The following is a 15,195-nucleotide window of genomic DNA, read 5'->3' on the forward strand; positions in this document are numbered from 1 at the left end:
TGTATGTACATTAGGTACTAACCTAGGTAGGCACATTCCTTTTCACCCCACCACCAGCCGCCAGCCGTGGCGACTCGGCTCGGTGAATGACTCCTCCAAGGCGCTAGTGAGCTTGATATTTCAACGTCACTGACGGGTTTATATAAGCGTCGGGGAAGCTCCAACCAACTGGATCCTGTACTCAAGCCGAATATCGAACCCTCTCAGTACCCGCAGGCAACCGCAAAATGGCGTCCGTCAATCTCGACAATGCAGAGGCCCAGTGGCGGGTCCAGTTCGAAGCCATGAAGACCGCCTTGGCTGGCCTGAAGCTCCCCTCAGAACCCCCCTCTGATGTGGACTTTGACGATGATTATGAGGGATACTCCTCTGGAAGCGGCGCACAGGACGTTTGGGACTTTATTTCTGATGACGAAGATGACGACTACAGCAGTGATCAGCTCGACGGTCACACTGCTACCAACGGAGATGCCCCCTACGGCGCTGCGTGGTTTGCTAGCAAGTGCTCGGGTGTAGCTGCGAAGAACGGCCTGGCCGACGATGTGTTCCAGAACCAAATCCTGAGCGTCTTGACATCTGGCCAGGGCGACGAGGAGCTTCAGTCTCAGCTTGCCGATCTTATCGGGTTCGACGACTTTGACTTCATCATCGAGCTGCTCGGTCATCGCACCAACATTGTGACGGCTGTTACGTCTCAGGGGTCTCAGGAACCGAAGGCGAGACTTCTTAGCAAGGCACAGCGCGAGGAGGCATTGCGACGACAGGACTACGAACACAAAAATGCATCGCTTGCGCCTGCCATGACCAGAGAGGTTCAATATCCCCATGTATACAAAGCATACAACGCCGGGAATTCCCTCAGTCACTCTGGAAAGAAATACGCTCTTCCGACGGGGAGCGAGAGACTCCAGTTCGACAAGTACGAGGAATACGCCATTCCAGCAGGAAAAAAGGGCGTCTTAGGCCCAGGCCAGAAGTTGGTCAAGATTTCAGAGATGGATGGTCTTTGTCGCGGCACCTTCAAGGGCTACAAGACTCTCAACCGTATGCAAAGCCTGGTGCACCCAGTGGCATACAGAACGAATGAGAACATGCTCATTTGTGCTCCTACCGGTGCTGTGAGTCACTACGTGGCTACGAGGGTCCTCACAAGATACTGATGTTCTGTCGTAGGGTAAAACGGATGCCGCCATGCTCACAATCCTGCAAACCATTGGTCACTACTGCACCCCCAATCCTATCGAAGACCCGACTGTCACGGACTTCGCCGTCGAAGCCCAAGATTTCAAAATCGTCTATGTTGCTCCGATGAAAGCCCTGGCGGCTGAAATTACCGAAAAGCTTGGCAAGCGACTGGCATGGCTGGGCATCAAATGCCGAGAGTTCACTGGAGATATGCACCTCACCAAGGCCGAGATCGTCCAAACCCAGATCATCGTTACCACCCCCGAGAAATGGGATGTGGTCACGAGAAAGGGAACCGGTGATACCGAGTTGGTGCAGAAGGTCCGTCTCCTCATCATTGATGAGGTTCACATGCTTCACGATGAGCGTGGTGCTGTCCTGGAATCGCTCGTCGCTAGAACTGAACGCCAAGTCGAGAGCACCCAATCGTTGATCCGTATCGTCGGTCTCAGTGCCACGCTTCCTAATTATGTGGACGTTGCCGACTTTCTCAAGGTTAACCGACATGCCGGCATGTTCTACTTCGACGCTTCTTTCCGTCCTGTCCCGCTGGAGCAGCACTTCATTGGTGTCAAGGGCAAAGCTGGGTCGAAGCAGTCCAAAGAAAACCTGGACCAAGTGGCTTTCGAAAAAGTCAGGGACATGCTCCAAAGAGGCCACCAAGTCATGGTCTTCGTCCACTCGAGAAGAGACACTCTCCTCACCGCCAAAATGCTCCACGAAAAGGCTATCGAGGACTTCTGCGTGGACCTGCTAGATCCCACTGGCCATCCCAATTACGAGAATGCAGTCCGAGACATGAAGCAGTCCAAGGCGCGTGACCTGCGGGAACTGATCCCAAAAGGATTGGGTGTTCACCACGCCGGTATGGCCCGCTCCGACAGGAACCTTATGGAAAGGCTCTTTGGTGAGGGTGTCATCAAAGTCCTCTGCTGTACGGCAACTCTTGCTTGGGGTGTGAACTTGCCCGCAGCCGCCGTCGTTATCAAGGGAACCCAAGTGTACAGTGCACAGGAGGGTAAATTTGTTGACCTCGGTATCCTCGACGTGCTGCAAATCTTTGGTCGTGCGGGTCGTCCCCAGTTCGAGGACACCGGTATTGGCATGATTTGCACCACGCAGGACAGGCTCCACCATTACCTGACGACTGTCACGGAACAGCAACCGATCGAGTCTAAGTTTTCCACGAAACTCGTGGACAATCTGAACGCTGAGATCGCACTGGGCACAGTCACCTCGATCCCTGAGGCTGTACAATGGATCGGATACTCGTACCTATTCGTACGTATGCAGAGGAGCCCCATGAGCTACGGCATCGAGTGGGCCGAGATCAGAGACGACCCTACGCTCGTCCAGAGACGGCGGCAGTTGGCCATCCAGGCAGCCCGCACTCTGCAACAAAGTCAGATGATTGTCTTTAACGAGGTGACTGAGGAGCTTCGCAGTAAGGACATTGGCCGCATTGCCAGCCAGTACTACATTCTACACACTAGTATCCAGATCTTCAACACCATGATGCGCCCTATGGCCACGGAAGCTGATATTCTCAAGATGATCAGCATGAGTGGAGAGTTTGACAACATCCAATCCAGGGATTCCGAAGAGAAAGAGCTCTCCCGCCTGAAACACGATGTTGTGCCTTGCGATGTCGATGGTGGCATCGATACACCCCAGGCAAAGACGAACATTTTGCTGCAGGCTTACATCTCGAGGGCTCAACCAGAAGATTTCGCGCTTGGAAACGATCTGAACTACGTTGCTCAGCAGGCTGGCCGTATCTGTAGAGCCCTGTTCATGATCGCCCTGAATAGGAGATGGGGTCACCAGTGCTTGGTTCTGCTTACCCTCGCCAAGTCCATTGAGAAGCGTATCTGGCCATTCCAGCATCCCCTGCACCAGTTTGATTTCCCCAAGTCCGTGTTCAACCAGCTTGACGCCAAGGAAAATCTGTCAATAGAAACGATGAGAGACATGGAGCCTGCGGAAATCGGCGCTCTCGTCCACAACCAGAGCGCTGGCAAGAAGATTTCCCATATCCTCAACAACTTTCCGACAGTCAGTGTCGAAGCCGAGATCGCTCCTCTCAACCGTGATGTTCTCCGCATCAAGCTTTTCATCGAGCCTGACTTCAGATGGAACGACCACATTCACGGAACGTCCGAGTCGTACTACATCTGGGTTGAGAACTCCGAGACGTCGGAGATCTACCATCACGAGTTCTTCATTCTCAATAGGAGGAAGCTTAACGACGATCACGAACTCAACTTCACCATCCCGCTTTCGGATCCCTTACCGACTCAAATTTATGTGCGAGCGGTCTCCGACCGATGGCTCGGTGCTGAGACGGTGACCCCCGTCTCCTTCCAGCATCTTATCCGCCCCGACACGGAGAGTGTCTACACCGACCTCCTAGACCTGCAACCGCTGCCCATTAGCGCGCTCAAGAACCCGGCGCTCGAGGAGATTTACGCCCAGCGGTTCCAGTTCTTCAACCCCATGCAGACGCAGATCTTCCACACTCTCTACCACACGCCTGCCAACGTTCTCCTCGGCTCTCCCACAGGCAGTGGCAAGACGGTCGCGGCAGAGCTGGCCATGTGGTGGGCTTTCAGGGAGAGACCGGGGTCCAAAGTGGTCTACATTGCGCCCATGAAAGCCCTTGTACGCGAGCGAGTGAAGGACTGGGGAGCGAGGCTGGCTCGGCCTCTAGGACTGAAGCTGGTCGAACTGACAGGTATGATTTGCGTGGCGCCGAGCCTGATCTTCCCACTGACGACGTCCCCTAGGTGACAACACTCCCGACACTCGCACGATCAAAGATGCCGACATCATCATCACCACGCCTGAGAAGTGGGACGGTATATCTCGTAGCTGGCAGACAAGAGGCTACGTGCGCCAAGTGAGCCTCGTCATCATTGACGAGATTCATCTGCTGGCCGGCGATCGTGGCCCGATTCTGGAAATCATCGTTTCTCGTACGTGCAAGCCGTCATCCTTGGCCGCCCGTGTCGCTGACCTCTTTAGGCATGAACTATATCGCGGCATCCATCAAGAACTCTGTACGCCTGCTCGGCATGTCGACGGCTTGCGCCAATGCCACTGACCTGGGTAACTGGCTCGGCGTCAAGGAGGGTCTGTTCAACTTCAGGCACTCCGTCCGCCCCGTCCCCCTGGAGCTCTACATCGACGGCTTCCCCGAAACCAGAGGCTTCTGCCCGTTGATGCAGTCCATGAACCGCCCGACTTTCCTGGCTGTCAAGACGCACAGCCCCGACAAGCCCGTCATCGTCTTCGTCCCCTCCCGAAGACAGACACGCTTGACTGCGAAGGACCTGATCAACTACTGTGGCATGGAAGACAACCCCCGCCGCTTCCTCCACATGGACGAAGACGACCTGCAACTCAACCTCGCCAGGGTCAAGGACGATGCCCTCAAGGAGGCCATCAGTTTCGGTATCGGGCTCCACCATGCCGGTCTCGTCGAGTCGGATCGACAACTGGCCGAGGAGCTCTTCCTGAACAACAAGATCCAGATCCTTGTCGCGACCAGCACCCTTGCCTGGGGTGTCAACTTGCCCGCCCACCTTGTCGTCGTCAAGGGCACGCAGTTCTACGACGCCAAGATCGAGGGCTACAAGGACATGGACCTCACCGACGTCCTCCAGATGCTGGGACGAGCGGGCCGGCCGCAGTTCGACAACTCGGGTGTGGCCCGCATCTTCACAAAGGACGCCAAGAAGGACTTTTACAAGCACTTTCTCCACACCGGCTTCCCCGTCGAGTCGTCCCTGCACACGGTGCTCGACAACCATCTGTGCGCCGAGGTCTCGGCCGAGACCATTGTGACGAAGCAGGACGCCCTGGACTACCTGACGTGGACTTTCTTCTTCCGCCGCCTGCACAAGAACCCGTCTTACTACGGCCTTGAGGTCTCGGCCGAGGAGCACAACAGCATCGCCGCGCAGACGCTGGCCAACGACTACATGATCGATATGATTGACAGGTCCCTCGACGAGCTCGCGCAGTCCAGCTGCGTCGAGGTCTTCCCCAATGGCGACGTCGACCCCACCCCGATGGGCAAGATCATGAGCTATTACTACCTCTCTCACTTGACCATCCGACACCTCGTCAAGCACGTCAAGGCTCAGGCCTCGTTCCTCAACGTACTCGCGTGGATGTCCCGCGCCACCGAGTACGACGAGCTCCCCGTCCGCCACAATGAGGACCTCATCAACGAGGAGCTCTCGCGCAACCTCCTCTTCCCAGGCAGCTCCTTCGGCCTCCCCATGTGGGACCCGCACGTCAAGGCCTTCCTCCTGCTGCAGGCGCACATGTCGCGCATCTCTCTCCCCATCACCGACTACGTCGGCGACCAGACCAGCGTCCTCGACCAGGCCATCCGTATCATCCAGGCCTCCATTGACGTCACCACCGAGCTAGGCCACCTGAGCACTTGCCTCGAGTTTATCAAGCTTCTGCAGTGCGTCAAGTCCGCCCGCTGGCCCACCGACCACCCCACCTCCATCCTCCCCGGTGTCGGCGTCGACACCCTCAAGTCGGACAAGTCCGACCTCGGCCTCGCCAAGATCGCCGCACTCGCCGCCTCCCCGGGCAGGGTCTCTAACCTGGCGAAGCAGCTCTCCATCCCGGCTCACCAGCAGCCCCGCTTCTCAAAGGCCGTCGCACAGCTCCCCAACCTCGCCGTCTCCGTCCCGGAGGCCACGGCGCTGTCCGTCGCCGTCGACCTGCGCCGCATGAACCCGCTGACGGAGCGCGACGCCCACGTCTACGCGCCCCGCTTCCCCAAGCCCCAGAACGAGGGCTGGTTCATCGTCCTCGCCGACCCGGCACGCGACGAGGTCATCGCCGTCAAGCGCGCCGGCTGGTCCCAGGGGCCCGGGCGGAGCGTCGCCGTCGGGTCCAAGCCGTCGGCCCGCGCCAGCCTCAAGGTCCCCGAGGCCGCGCAAGGCCGGAAGCTCGAGGTCATTGTCGTCAGCGACGCGTACATCGGGCTGGAGTACCGCGTTGACGTCGACGTCCCGTCGGCGCCCGTCGTGGACGACGACGTGGACAAGTCCAAGAAGGCGCAAGCGCAGCAGGGCGGCGGTAGCAGCGGCGGCAGCGGCGCTTCTCGGGCGTGAGAGGTGCGGAGTACATGTCAAATATGCAGATCTGGCGGAGCGTGGTTCAAGTTTGGTATTAGATGCGACCGAGGCAAGAGAGATGCTATGATGCGGATGAAGAAGGATGCTACATGCTGCGGCCTGCTGCTGCTGTTGGCGTTCTCCTTCGCCAAGGAAATGCTCCTCCTCCTCCTCCCCCTTTCCCCCCCCTTGAAACGGGAACCGTGTAAACCAGAATCAAATGAGAAAAGTTCCCACATCTACGGACGGGGCCTTTAAAAAAAAGAAAACGAAAACAATGAACAGTACCCTCTCGCGAGAGATTCTGCCCCCTTTCCATGTAAAAAAAAGAAAAAAAAAAGATGAAGGCTGACGAGGGCATCTTCACGATAGGGGGGAGGGGGCGCCACTCGTCAGCGAGATATGAGCACGCGTATGAAGAAAGAATGAAAACACAAAACAACCAAAGTCAAATCCCAAAGAAGCCAGAGAATAAAAAGAAAAGAAGAAGAAGAAGAAATACAGTCCCTTTCCATTGTGCCGTGATCCCGAAAAGAGTAGTTGCAGCTTCCCAAACAGGAAAATGAAAAAAATAAACGCCGTCGCACCATGCTGAGTTGTCTGTCCTAAAGAAAATGTGTCGTGTTCCGTGTTTCGCGTTCGTGTCGGGGGGAATGTTGTTGCCGTTAGCTGTTTGATTAGGTGTATGCTAGCGCCAGTCGAGCCGTCGTCGCCGACGCGTTGGTTTTCCCTTCCTATCTCTTCCCACCCCCTGTGTCTCCCCAATGCCGATGCTTCCTTCCATGCGCAAGAGGAATCCATAGAAAGATGAAAGCATGCGTCGTCGTCGTCGTCGTCGTCGTTGTCGTTCATCGAGGTATCCCATCATCTCGTACCGAAAAAAAATCCGATTCCATCAGTCCCGTCTGCTCATGGCATGCCGAACGCAACTATGGATAAAAAGGAGGGGACGGAAATAGATGTGCATGAAGTCCCCTCCAGCTCCCCTGCACGTTTCCCCTCTCTCAAGAGTTGCGTGCTTGGAAAATGTGAAAAACGCAGACCCAGAGACTCTCTCCCTGGTTCTAGTGTCGTCTCTCCCAAGGAACGAAATGAGTCTGGTGCCGCTCTCAACAGCACCTTCTCCTTGTCTTGCCGGCCGCCTCGTCGGTGTCCTGTTCCGTCCCGCCCTGCTCGACCGTAATCGCCGGCGAGAAGTTTGGCGAGAACAGCCAGCTCCGCCTGTCGCGACCGACGCGGAAGCTGCCCCTCGGGTTCATGCCGTCAAAGTAGCCGCCGTCCATGCCGGCCTCGTAGCCAGGCGTCCCCGGCGTGGCCATGGCCAGGAGCAGCGCCTGCTGCATCTTGCGGTTCTGCTCAACCAGCTTCCGCGTCACCACACGGAAAACCTCCTCGACGCCTTCGCCGCTCTCGGCGCTGATCTCGTGGCATGCGTCCCAGCCGACCTCCTGGCCCCAGAAGCCCGACGACCGCTTAGAGCTCGGGCTCCGCGGCTCCCCACCACCCCCGCCGAATGTGCTCGTGCTCTGGTGTACCTGGGACGATGACTGGCGTGGGTCGGAGGAAGAAAGGAGAGAAGGCATGCCGTTGGGGGTAGCGGTGGGCGGCGGCGTGGAGGCCTGCCCGGGGGCGAGGTTCTCAGCGACGTACGCTATGCAGCGCTCAAAGGGGACCTCGCGGCGGGAGGGGTCACGGGCGACCATGTCTGCTTTCGTACCTACGACGTGGAGGACAACGTCGCCGGGGAGATTACGGCGTAGTTCGGTGAGCCAGATCCCCATCTCGGTGAAGGACTGGGCGTCGGTGATGGAGTAGCAGAGGATGCAGGCGTTGGCGCCGCGGTAGTAGAGGCGGGAGATGGACCGGAAGCGTTCCTGACCGGCTGGGACAGGGGACGGTGGGTGTTAGTCAACGTTTGCGGTTACGGAAACAGGTAGACATCAAAAGGGTGCAACATACCGGTATCCCAGATCTGTAGGCGTACCATGGTGTCGGTATCGGTATCAACGACGCGCTTAGTCATGAAGCTCGCGCCGACGGTAGACGTCATCTGGGCCGGGTTGAAGGAGCCTTTGCAATAGCGCATGACTAGGCTCGTCTTGCCTACATTCTGGGAGCCGAGGACGACAATTTTGGCTTCGAGGGACGACATCCTTGTTCTATCTCGGAGAGAATGGGGTTATTGGGAGGGCGAGGAGGGTGAGGGGGAAGAGGGGAAAGAAGAAAGCGCGGGTTGCGCTCCTTTCGGAATGGTCGGTCGATCGGTCGGTCGGAATGCAGCCAGACGAACTTCAGTCGCTCCAAGGGGTTCGATGGTGATGCGACCGAGGGAGGCGGCAGCGTAGAGGGGGAGGGGGGAGGGTATATGGAATTCGGTGAGGGAGATAAAGGAAAAGCGAATGTCGGCGTGAATGGTAGTTTTTGTTGGAGAAATGGGGGAACACACTCGGACGGGAGTGGCTGTCGTCCTAATCCTCGATGGGGGAAAGCGACCTTTGCGACAATGTGGTTCCGAGATCAAGGTAAGACGACCGTTTGGTTTCGAGGCTCCCAGAAGGTGCGCGAGGCACGTAGTGATTGGGCGACGATGCGGCTGGCCCGTCTTCAGTAATACCTAAGGGGGTAGCGCCGTTGCGCATGGACAGCTCAATAGCCTTTTTTCCTTTTCTTTTTCCCTTCCTTCTTCTTGTTCTTTTTTAGGTGCGAGGTCCTCTTATTTCTTACAGAAAAACGATTGGATGTGCTGGATCTAAGCGTGGTCACCCGGCGTCAAGTCAAAAACGTAGGCAACCACGAGGTCAGTGATCGGCCGATGGGTACGCGTGTTTAGTGGCGGCGGCAGCGGTGGTGGAGGTGGTACGTGTAGTCGTGGTGGCGCGAATTTGTGACCAGTGCCCTGAGGAGGCCCCGAGGTAAGGTAAGCAGGAAAGATGGTGAGAAATTGTTGATGATGGACGCAAGAAGTCGCTGAAAAGAGGGAGAGCGATTCGGCTCCGAGGAAACGAGCGGCAGGGGACGGTGATGTGGGCGACGGTAGTGTTTTTTGTTGATGTTTTGATGTTTTTCTTTTTTCTTTCTTTTTTTCCCTTCTTTATTTTTATTTATTTTGGCGTTCCGGCTGCTTGTTTCCGTAACATAACATAGGGGGGATAAGAGGGGAGCATCATGGACGGGGAACGGGGAAAGATATGGAATCGGCTTTGTTTTGCGGGGCAGCGGACGCGTTGTCTTTGTCTTGCGCATGCATAGGAACTCGTTCGTTCACGCCTTCTTCTAAAGCACAAGAGAACGCGAACGTGGGTCTCGGAAGAGCTGCATCCTCTGTCCATCTCCCGTCTTCTCTTCGAGACTGACGGGCCGCCCGAGGTATCGGGTTAAGTATCTAGCCGACGTTTGGGTCTTTTACCAGTAGAGGCCGTGGGTTGGGATCATGGCTACAGCTCTTGCCCAGTCAGTAGTGCCAGGAGAGGAGAGACACAACATATGCGATCTGCTTCTGGTGACCCCAACGGTTCCTGGAGAATGCGGGTTGCACGTTAAAGATGGGACGGAACCTGGAAGGGATGCTTGCTGCATGCATGGACGGGAGGTCCGGCGTATCAGGTATCGACGAACAACTTAGCTTACCCATACAGAGTACTCGGTAGCTTACATAGCAATTAATGTAATGCACCTAGACTGGGAGAAGACCCAGTTCGATGTTGAACACGGGGACAGGGTCTCTCTCTGATATGGACGCGAAGGGGCTGTGGGGTGGGGGGCCTCGTTCAGCTTTCCAGACAGCGTCTTATCGCTGCATTTCAGAGATGGTCGCGTGGTGATGCCCCTTCTCCACCTTTTGGGCCCATAGATGCGTCATGTCGTCATCGCCCATCGGAGGCCGTTCCTGCGATGGCCACCCTCGAAACCTACAGCTGACCATTGAGACGAAGAGGACGAGACATGGTATGCTGCCACCCGGTACCCTGTGGGAGCGATAACATGCACCGCCAAACCCAATTGGACCGTCCTCGGCATCGCGTCCGATAAGCCATCAGTCAACCTTTCTCTCTGTCTTGTCAGCCTGCAAACTCAGTCAATAGGGTAGGTAGGTAGTTGGACACCTAGATACTGGGGTACGTATTATGTTTATTCTAGAAACCTTCTATTGTTTTGTTGAGTATCGGGCATGATGCGTTGTTTTTCTGACTAGGTATATCAAAAGCGTTATTGTGCACATGTGCAACCAACCTTAAGGGGGACTGCTGTGTCACCGTACCTGGCTGACTGCGACCTTGAGGGATAGTCTTAGATACGTACCTCAGGTTCCTTTCTGTCTTCTAACTCGCTACACGACTCTCACCACGCTATATTTCCAACTCTTGGAAGAAACCTGTTCGGGTCATTACAGGGGTCTGCTCCTCATTAATTGTATGTAAATGGGATGCTCTTTCAACTCTACCCTGCTAAACTTAGCCTCTACCATGCTTTCGGAAACGCCAATCTCAACGCCCAATAACAACCTCGCACATCGTCACACATGGAGTCACAGCTCGCACCTCAATCATGGGCATTAACACTTCTTGTTGTCTCGTCTCATCAGGCATACGTCTAAAGGATATCATGCTTTTTTGTCCAAATCAATCCCCCTTCCCCCCAAAACACCAGAAAATCGACGCCAACACCAGTGCAAAACAGGCTTTTCCCTTTTCTTTATATTCACAAGATTACGTGCACAGTCTTGGCGACGCTGGGCGTGCCCTGTGGTGTGGACACGAAGAGGTAGTAGTACCCGGGAAGTAGGATGCCGTAGTCGTTGGGCAGCGTGGCCGAGTACTCGTTACCGCTGACCGTGACGTTGAGCGGGACGCGGCGCTGGTCGCTGTTGACCGTGTGCGTGACGCTACCGGTGCGGATCAGCGTCGCCGTGCCCTGGCCCTCAATGCCCTCGACGGTGAACGTTAGTGTGGCCCCAGCCTTGACGGGATCCGCGCCGATGGCCGAGATCACAGGCCGCGCCGCCCGGCTGCCGTCCTCGTTGAACAGATAAGGTGGCTCAAAAATCTCGCCGTCAGAGTGGTCGACAGTCTTGTCGCAGCCGGCAGTCGAGTCGCCGGCATTCTGAACCCAGCACATACCGCCGCCGCCCGTGAAAACGGTTGCATCGGGCAGGAGGATCGATACGGAGTGGTAGTTTCGCGGGACAGCCATGGGCGCCATCTGCTTCCATTCCCTGGTCTCTGGGTTGAAGAGCTCGGCGACGAGGATGCCGTCTGTGTTGGTGAAGACCAAAGACTTACGCTGGCCACCCGTGACGAGAACCTGGCCATCAGGGAGCACCACAGCATTAGCAAACCCACGGGGGAATCCCATGTCGGCAACACGCTCAACCTTGGCCGGTGTGTCGGGCTCGCCGATGGTGGTGATGTGCGCGCGCTGGGTGGCAGGGCTGTCTGTGTAGTCAGAACTACCGCCAGCAGAAAAGATCTTGCCGGCAACGGCATCGTACATGACCCAGACGCCACACATGGCGTCGTCATCGTCACGAGTGGCGGCCTTGACGACGGTCCCGTTGCCCCGGATGCCGTACCAGTGCTGGTCCTTACTAGGGCCAGCCTGGAAGATACTACCGTTCTTCCATCCAAAGAGCCAGGCGTGGTTGTCCTCACGCCAGATGCCCTCGTGGTCGTTGGTCAGCATGGGCCCGACGTCAACGCCAGGGAGGTAGGTCCATGCGTTGGCGACAGGGTCGTACACCTCGCCGTTCTTGCCCATACGCTTGCCCGAGTAGGCACCTCCAATAGTGAAGACCTTGCCGTCAGAGAGGATGCACGAAGTCTGGTACCCGCGGGCAAGTGTCATGCTAGGGCCACGGGTAAATTCGTTGGTGACAGGATCGTAGATGCTGACAGTGTCAGCGTCAGAGCCTCCCTGGATCAGAATCCGGCCATCCTCAAGCTGTGAGATGCCCGGACAGAACATGTCGTGGTGCGTATTGGTGACAGTCCGCTGGGAAATAGCGCCAGTGGCAGAATTATAGTCGCCGAATTGGGTCATGCCGGAGGGGCCGCTGAAAGCGTCCTTGCTCCAGGAGGAAAAGAACAGCAGCCTGCTGGGCTCGGGGTAGGACGGGACGATATAAGCAGCAACGGGGATCACGGGCAAGCGGATCAGATCACCCCATTTCCCCTTAACCGCCGGGTCGATGTCTTCAGGAAGACGAATGGTGCTGAACCGCTTGTTCTGGACCCAGAAGATGGACGTGGCAGGCTCGGCGGCCTTGATGGCACAGACGTTTTTGATGTGGTCAAAGACGGACTTCCTGCAGCCCGGCGTGTTTGAGCAGAGCTCGGCGCAGGCCTGGATGGTGGTCACGCCCTCGACCGCATTAACATTGGCACCAGTGTAGTCAGTGTCCGGGCAGATGCGGTACTCGGCGTTGGTCTCGGAGACGCGGTAGGAAGTCTCGTTAAAGGGACAGGTGGAGAGGAAAGCACCCTCGGGCAAATCATTGGTCAACCGTATGGTGTCGAAGCGGTCATCGGCAGCCCATTGCATCGGGTTCGTGCTGTTCTTGACGTCGCATACCTTATTCACCTTGTCGTAAACAGCCCTGTAGCAGCGAGCATTCGACTCGCAGATCTTGGCGCATTCGAGGCTGGACTGAATATCTCCGACGGTCTGAAGACTGGCGCCACCGCTCTGGTAGTCGGAACCGGGACAGAGGCTGTACTTGACGCCGACGGGGCTCACCAAGACGGTTTCGTTGTTCGGACAGCTCGTGATGGCCGCGGATGCGAGTTGTGAAACGAGAGAGGCGGCCGCAATGGTCTTGTATGCGCATGAGCGAACCATGTCGACGCGATGATAGTATAGTTGGTGAGGGCGAGTTGCTCGTGTTATAGCAAATGTGGTTGCTTAATGGGAGCAAGTACAAGTGAGTATAGTGTGTAATGAGTGTAGTGAGTGTGAGGCACATATAGTAAAAGAGTAACATGTACCTAGGATTGGACTTAAGACATGGAAACGCAGCAGGAAAAAGAACGAGAGGCTGCTTGTGAAGTTGCTGGTGAGAGCGACGTCAGAAACAAGAGGCACCAAGAGAGGGGACCAACGATGGAGGGAGGTTCGATATGTATACACAACCGCCGTAGTACCCAGGTGGTGTAAACATGCTCACAGGCACGGCATCCTCGGCTGTCCCCGGAAAAAGAAAAAAAAGGAAACCGTAGGCACGTTGGGTGAGAAGTGATGGAAAAGAAGTATCGTGGACACTCGCGAGATCCGGACAAAGCTAAGAGACCTGCTAGCCAAGAAAGCTAGCAGGTGTCCTATAGCCGCAAGTGGATATCAGCTACGCTAGTCCTAACATAGAAGACGGTTACCCTTTCTACCCTCTGTTACCCACTAGCTAGCCTGCCGGTAGTAAAAACACAACTGTTATATAAGAAAATAGGTATATACAGATCCCTGTTTCTGCTAGCACACTATACCCCTTACAGCGGCTGTGATACTTTTTGCCGTTAGCGGGCTCCTTAGCTTTGTCCGGATCTTGTGAGTGTTTACAGTATGGAGACAGGCAGACCCCTGCGGGTGCGAAGAGTAGCCCGATAAGGCCTGCTGAACGGTCATCATACTTTGTCAGCGCTGGGGCTGGTCATTCACAATAGTAACGATTCTACGCATGGGGAGGATATCGAGAGATCTGCCCTTGCACCAAGACCCCCATGGCTCTGGTCCAGTGTTCCCGCCATGGTGTGCCCATTCGGACTCTTACAGTCATTTAGCAGTATAAGTCAGAGGTGCGGATCAGTAAACCTAGGTCCAGTATTCGGCAGTACTCATGCTGATTAGGATTTACAGACATATACTGACACTAGACTTGCTTAAGTCTAGTTTTGGTATGAGAGAAAGTAAATTTATGGCACTTTTGTAATGTTATTATCATTGTTACTGTAGAACTTACAAAGTGGTGATTTGCCAGTGGAAATCTCGTCTAAACATTTATCCTTTGTCCGAACGATCCATTTCCCAAAGTCCGCATATCTGTCATCCGATGTCTTGAGGATGATCGGCATGCCACGTAGATGATTCGAAAGTGTGTAGCTTATCACCGCCACCCTGTGCATGTCAGCGGTGTTGACGTTGTTTCTCCCAGGCCAAGATAAGAGATGGGGAAAGTGGGGCTTGGCATCCCGCCGGCGACGGAGACGGTCCTCTACCGCTCACCCACTCAACGCTTGGGGCATCGTTAGACTTCTTGTACGATTTCTCGTGTTGAAGATAGCGGATGTTTGCGTCGAGACTACGCTAGAGGGAAAACCGTCTCAGCGATCATTGCCATGTGGAATGAAAGACATCCCGTCGGCCTGAAACAGAACCAGGTCGTCCAAAAGCACGCGACTTGTTGGTGGTGGTCTGGGAAATGTAGGTTCGTTGTTAGCCAGCACAGCCCTACACTGTTACCGTAGTAGTATACACTGGTTAGATAGAATAACCACTAGAGAGCAAGCTAACGGCAAGGGACATCGCGGCCGCCAAATAAGGGCTGGCGTGCTGGCAGAAACAGGGATGTGGATGGTGGGTGGGTTGGTGGGTTGGCAAATCTACCGTATCCTCTGACTTAACTGAATAACCGCACAGACCATACGCTAGACCCCTTATAGAAAGCGGTCAATCTATCTCTACACACACCCACCCATGTAACCCTAACCCTTGCCGCCTAACTTGCTGCTGACGTAAATGACTCCCTGTATTTGCCACATCTAGATCCCTGTTTCTGCCACCACGCCAGCCCCTTTTCAGCAGCCCGCGGTCTGTGCGGTTATTCAGTTAAGTCAGAGGATACGGTAACTTGGATGGGCTGGCTGGCAAGCAAGTGGGTAAG

The 15,195-nt window shown here is 55.6% G+C and overlaps 4 protein-coding genes across 4 annotated transcripts; 1 reads left to right on the forward strand and 3 right to left on the reverse strand.

Moving 5' to 3' along the window:
- Window positions 1-227: 227 nt before the first annotated feature.
- Window positions 228-6,326, forward strand: LY79DRAFT_668629 (Sec63 Brl domain-containing protein; the record flags this gene model as incomplete). Its single annotated transcript, XM_060563548.1, has 4 exons — window positions 228-1,118; window positions 1,174-3,919; window positions 3,972-4,160; window positions 4,210-6,326. The coding sequence occupies 4 exons, from the start codon at window positions 228-230 to the stop codon at window positions 6,324-6,326; spliced, it is 5,943 nt and encodes a 1,980-aa protein (XP_060415512.1).
- A 183-nt stretch (window positions 6,327-6,509) lies between these two features.
- LY79DRAFT_153795 (uncharacterized protein) lies at window positions 6,510-7,310 on the reverse strand. The gene has a single exon (XM_060551080.1). The coding sequence runs from the start codon at window positions 7,179-7,181 to the stop codon at window positions 6,693-6,695; it is 489 nt and encodes a 162-aa protein (XP_060415513.1). The 5' UTR covers window positions 7,182-7,310; the 3' UTR covers window positions 6,510-6,692.
- Window positions 7,311-7,438: 128 nt separating this feature from the next.
- On the reverse strand, window positions 7,439-8,481 carry LY79DRAFT_512628 (ras family protein; the record flags this gene model as incomplete). Its single annotated transcript, XM_060554392.1, has 2 exons — window positions 7,439-8,211; window positions 8,289-8,481. 2 exons carry the CDS (start codon window positions 8,479-8,481, stop codon window positions 7,439-7,441), a joined length of 966 nt encoding a protein of 321 aa, XP_060415514.1.
- Window positions 8,482-11,027: 2,546 nt separating this feature from the next.
- Window positions 11,028-13,163, reverse strand: LY79DRAFT_512712 (kelch domain-containing protein; the record flags this gene model as incomplete). Its single annotated transcript, XM_060554404.1, has 1 exon — window positions 11,028-13,163. One exon carries the CDS (start codon window positions 13,161-13,163, stop codon window positions 11,028-11,030), a length of 2,136 nt encoding a protein of 711 aa, XP_060415515.1.
- Window positions 13,164-15,195: the final 2,032 nt, after the last annotated feature.

Source organism: Colletotrichum navitas, assembly GCF_030913465.1.
Source record: "Colletotrichum navitas strain CBS 125086 chromosome Unknown LY79scaffold_20, whole genome shotgun sequence".
In the NCBI taxonomy this organism is placed as follows: domain Eukaryota; kingdom Fungi; phylum Ascomycota; class Sordariomycetes; order Glomerellales; family Glomerellaceae; genus Colletotrichum; species Colletotrichum navitas.

Excerpts from the sequence above, each read along its gene's own strand:
- LY79DRAFT_153795 (XM_060551080.1), bottom strand. The coding sequence starts at position 7,181 with ATGAACGACAACGACGACGACGACGACGACGACGCATGCTTTCATCTT.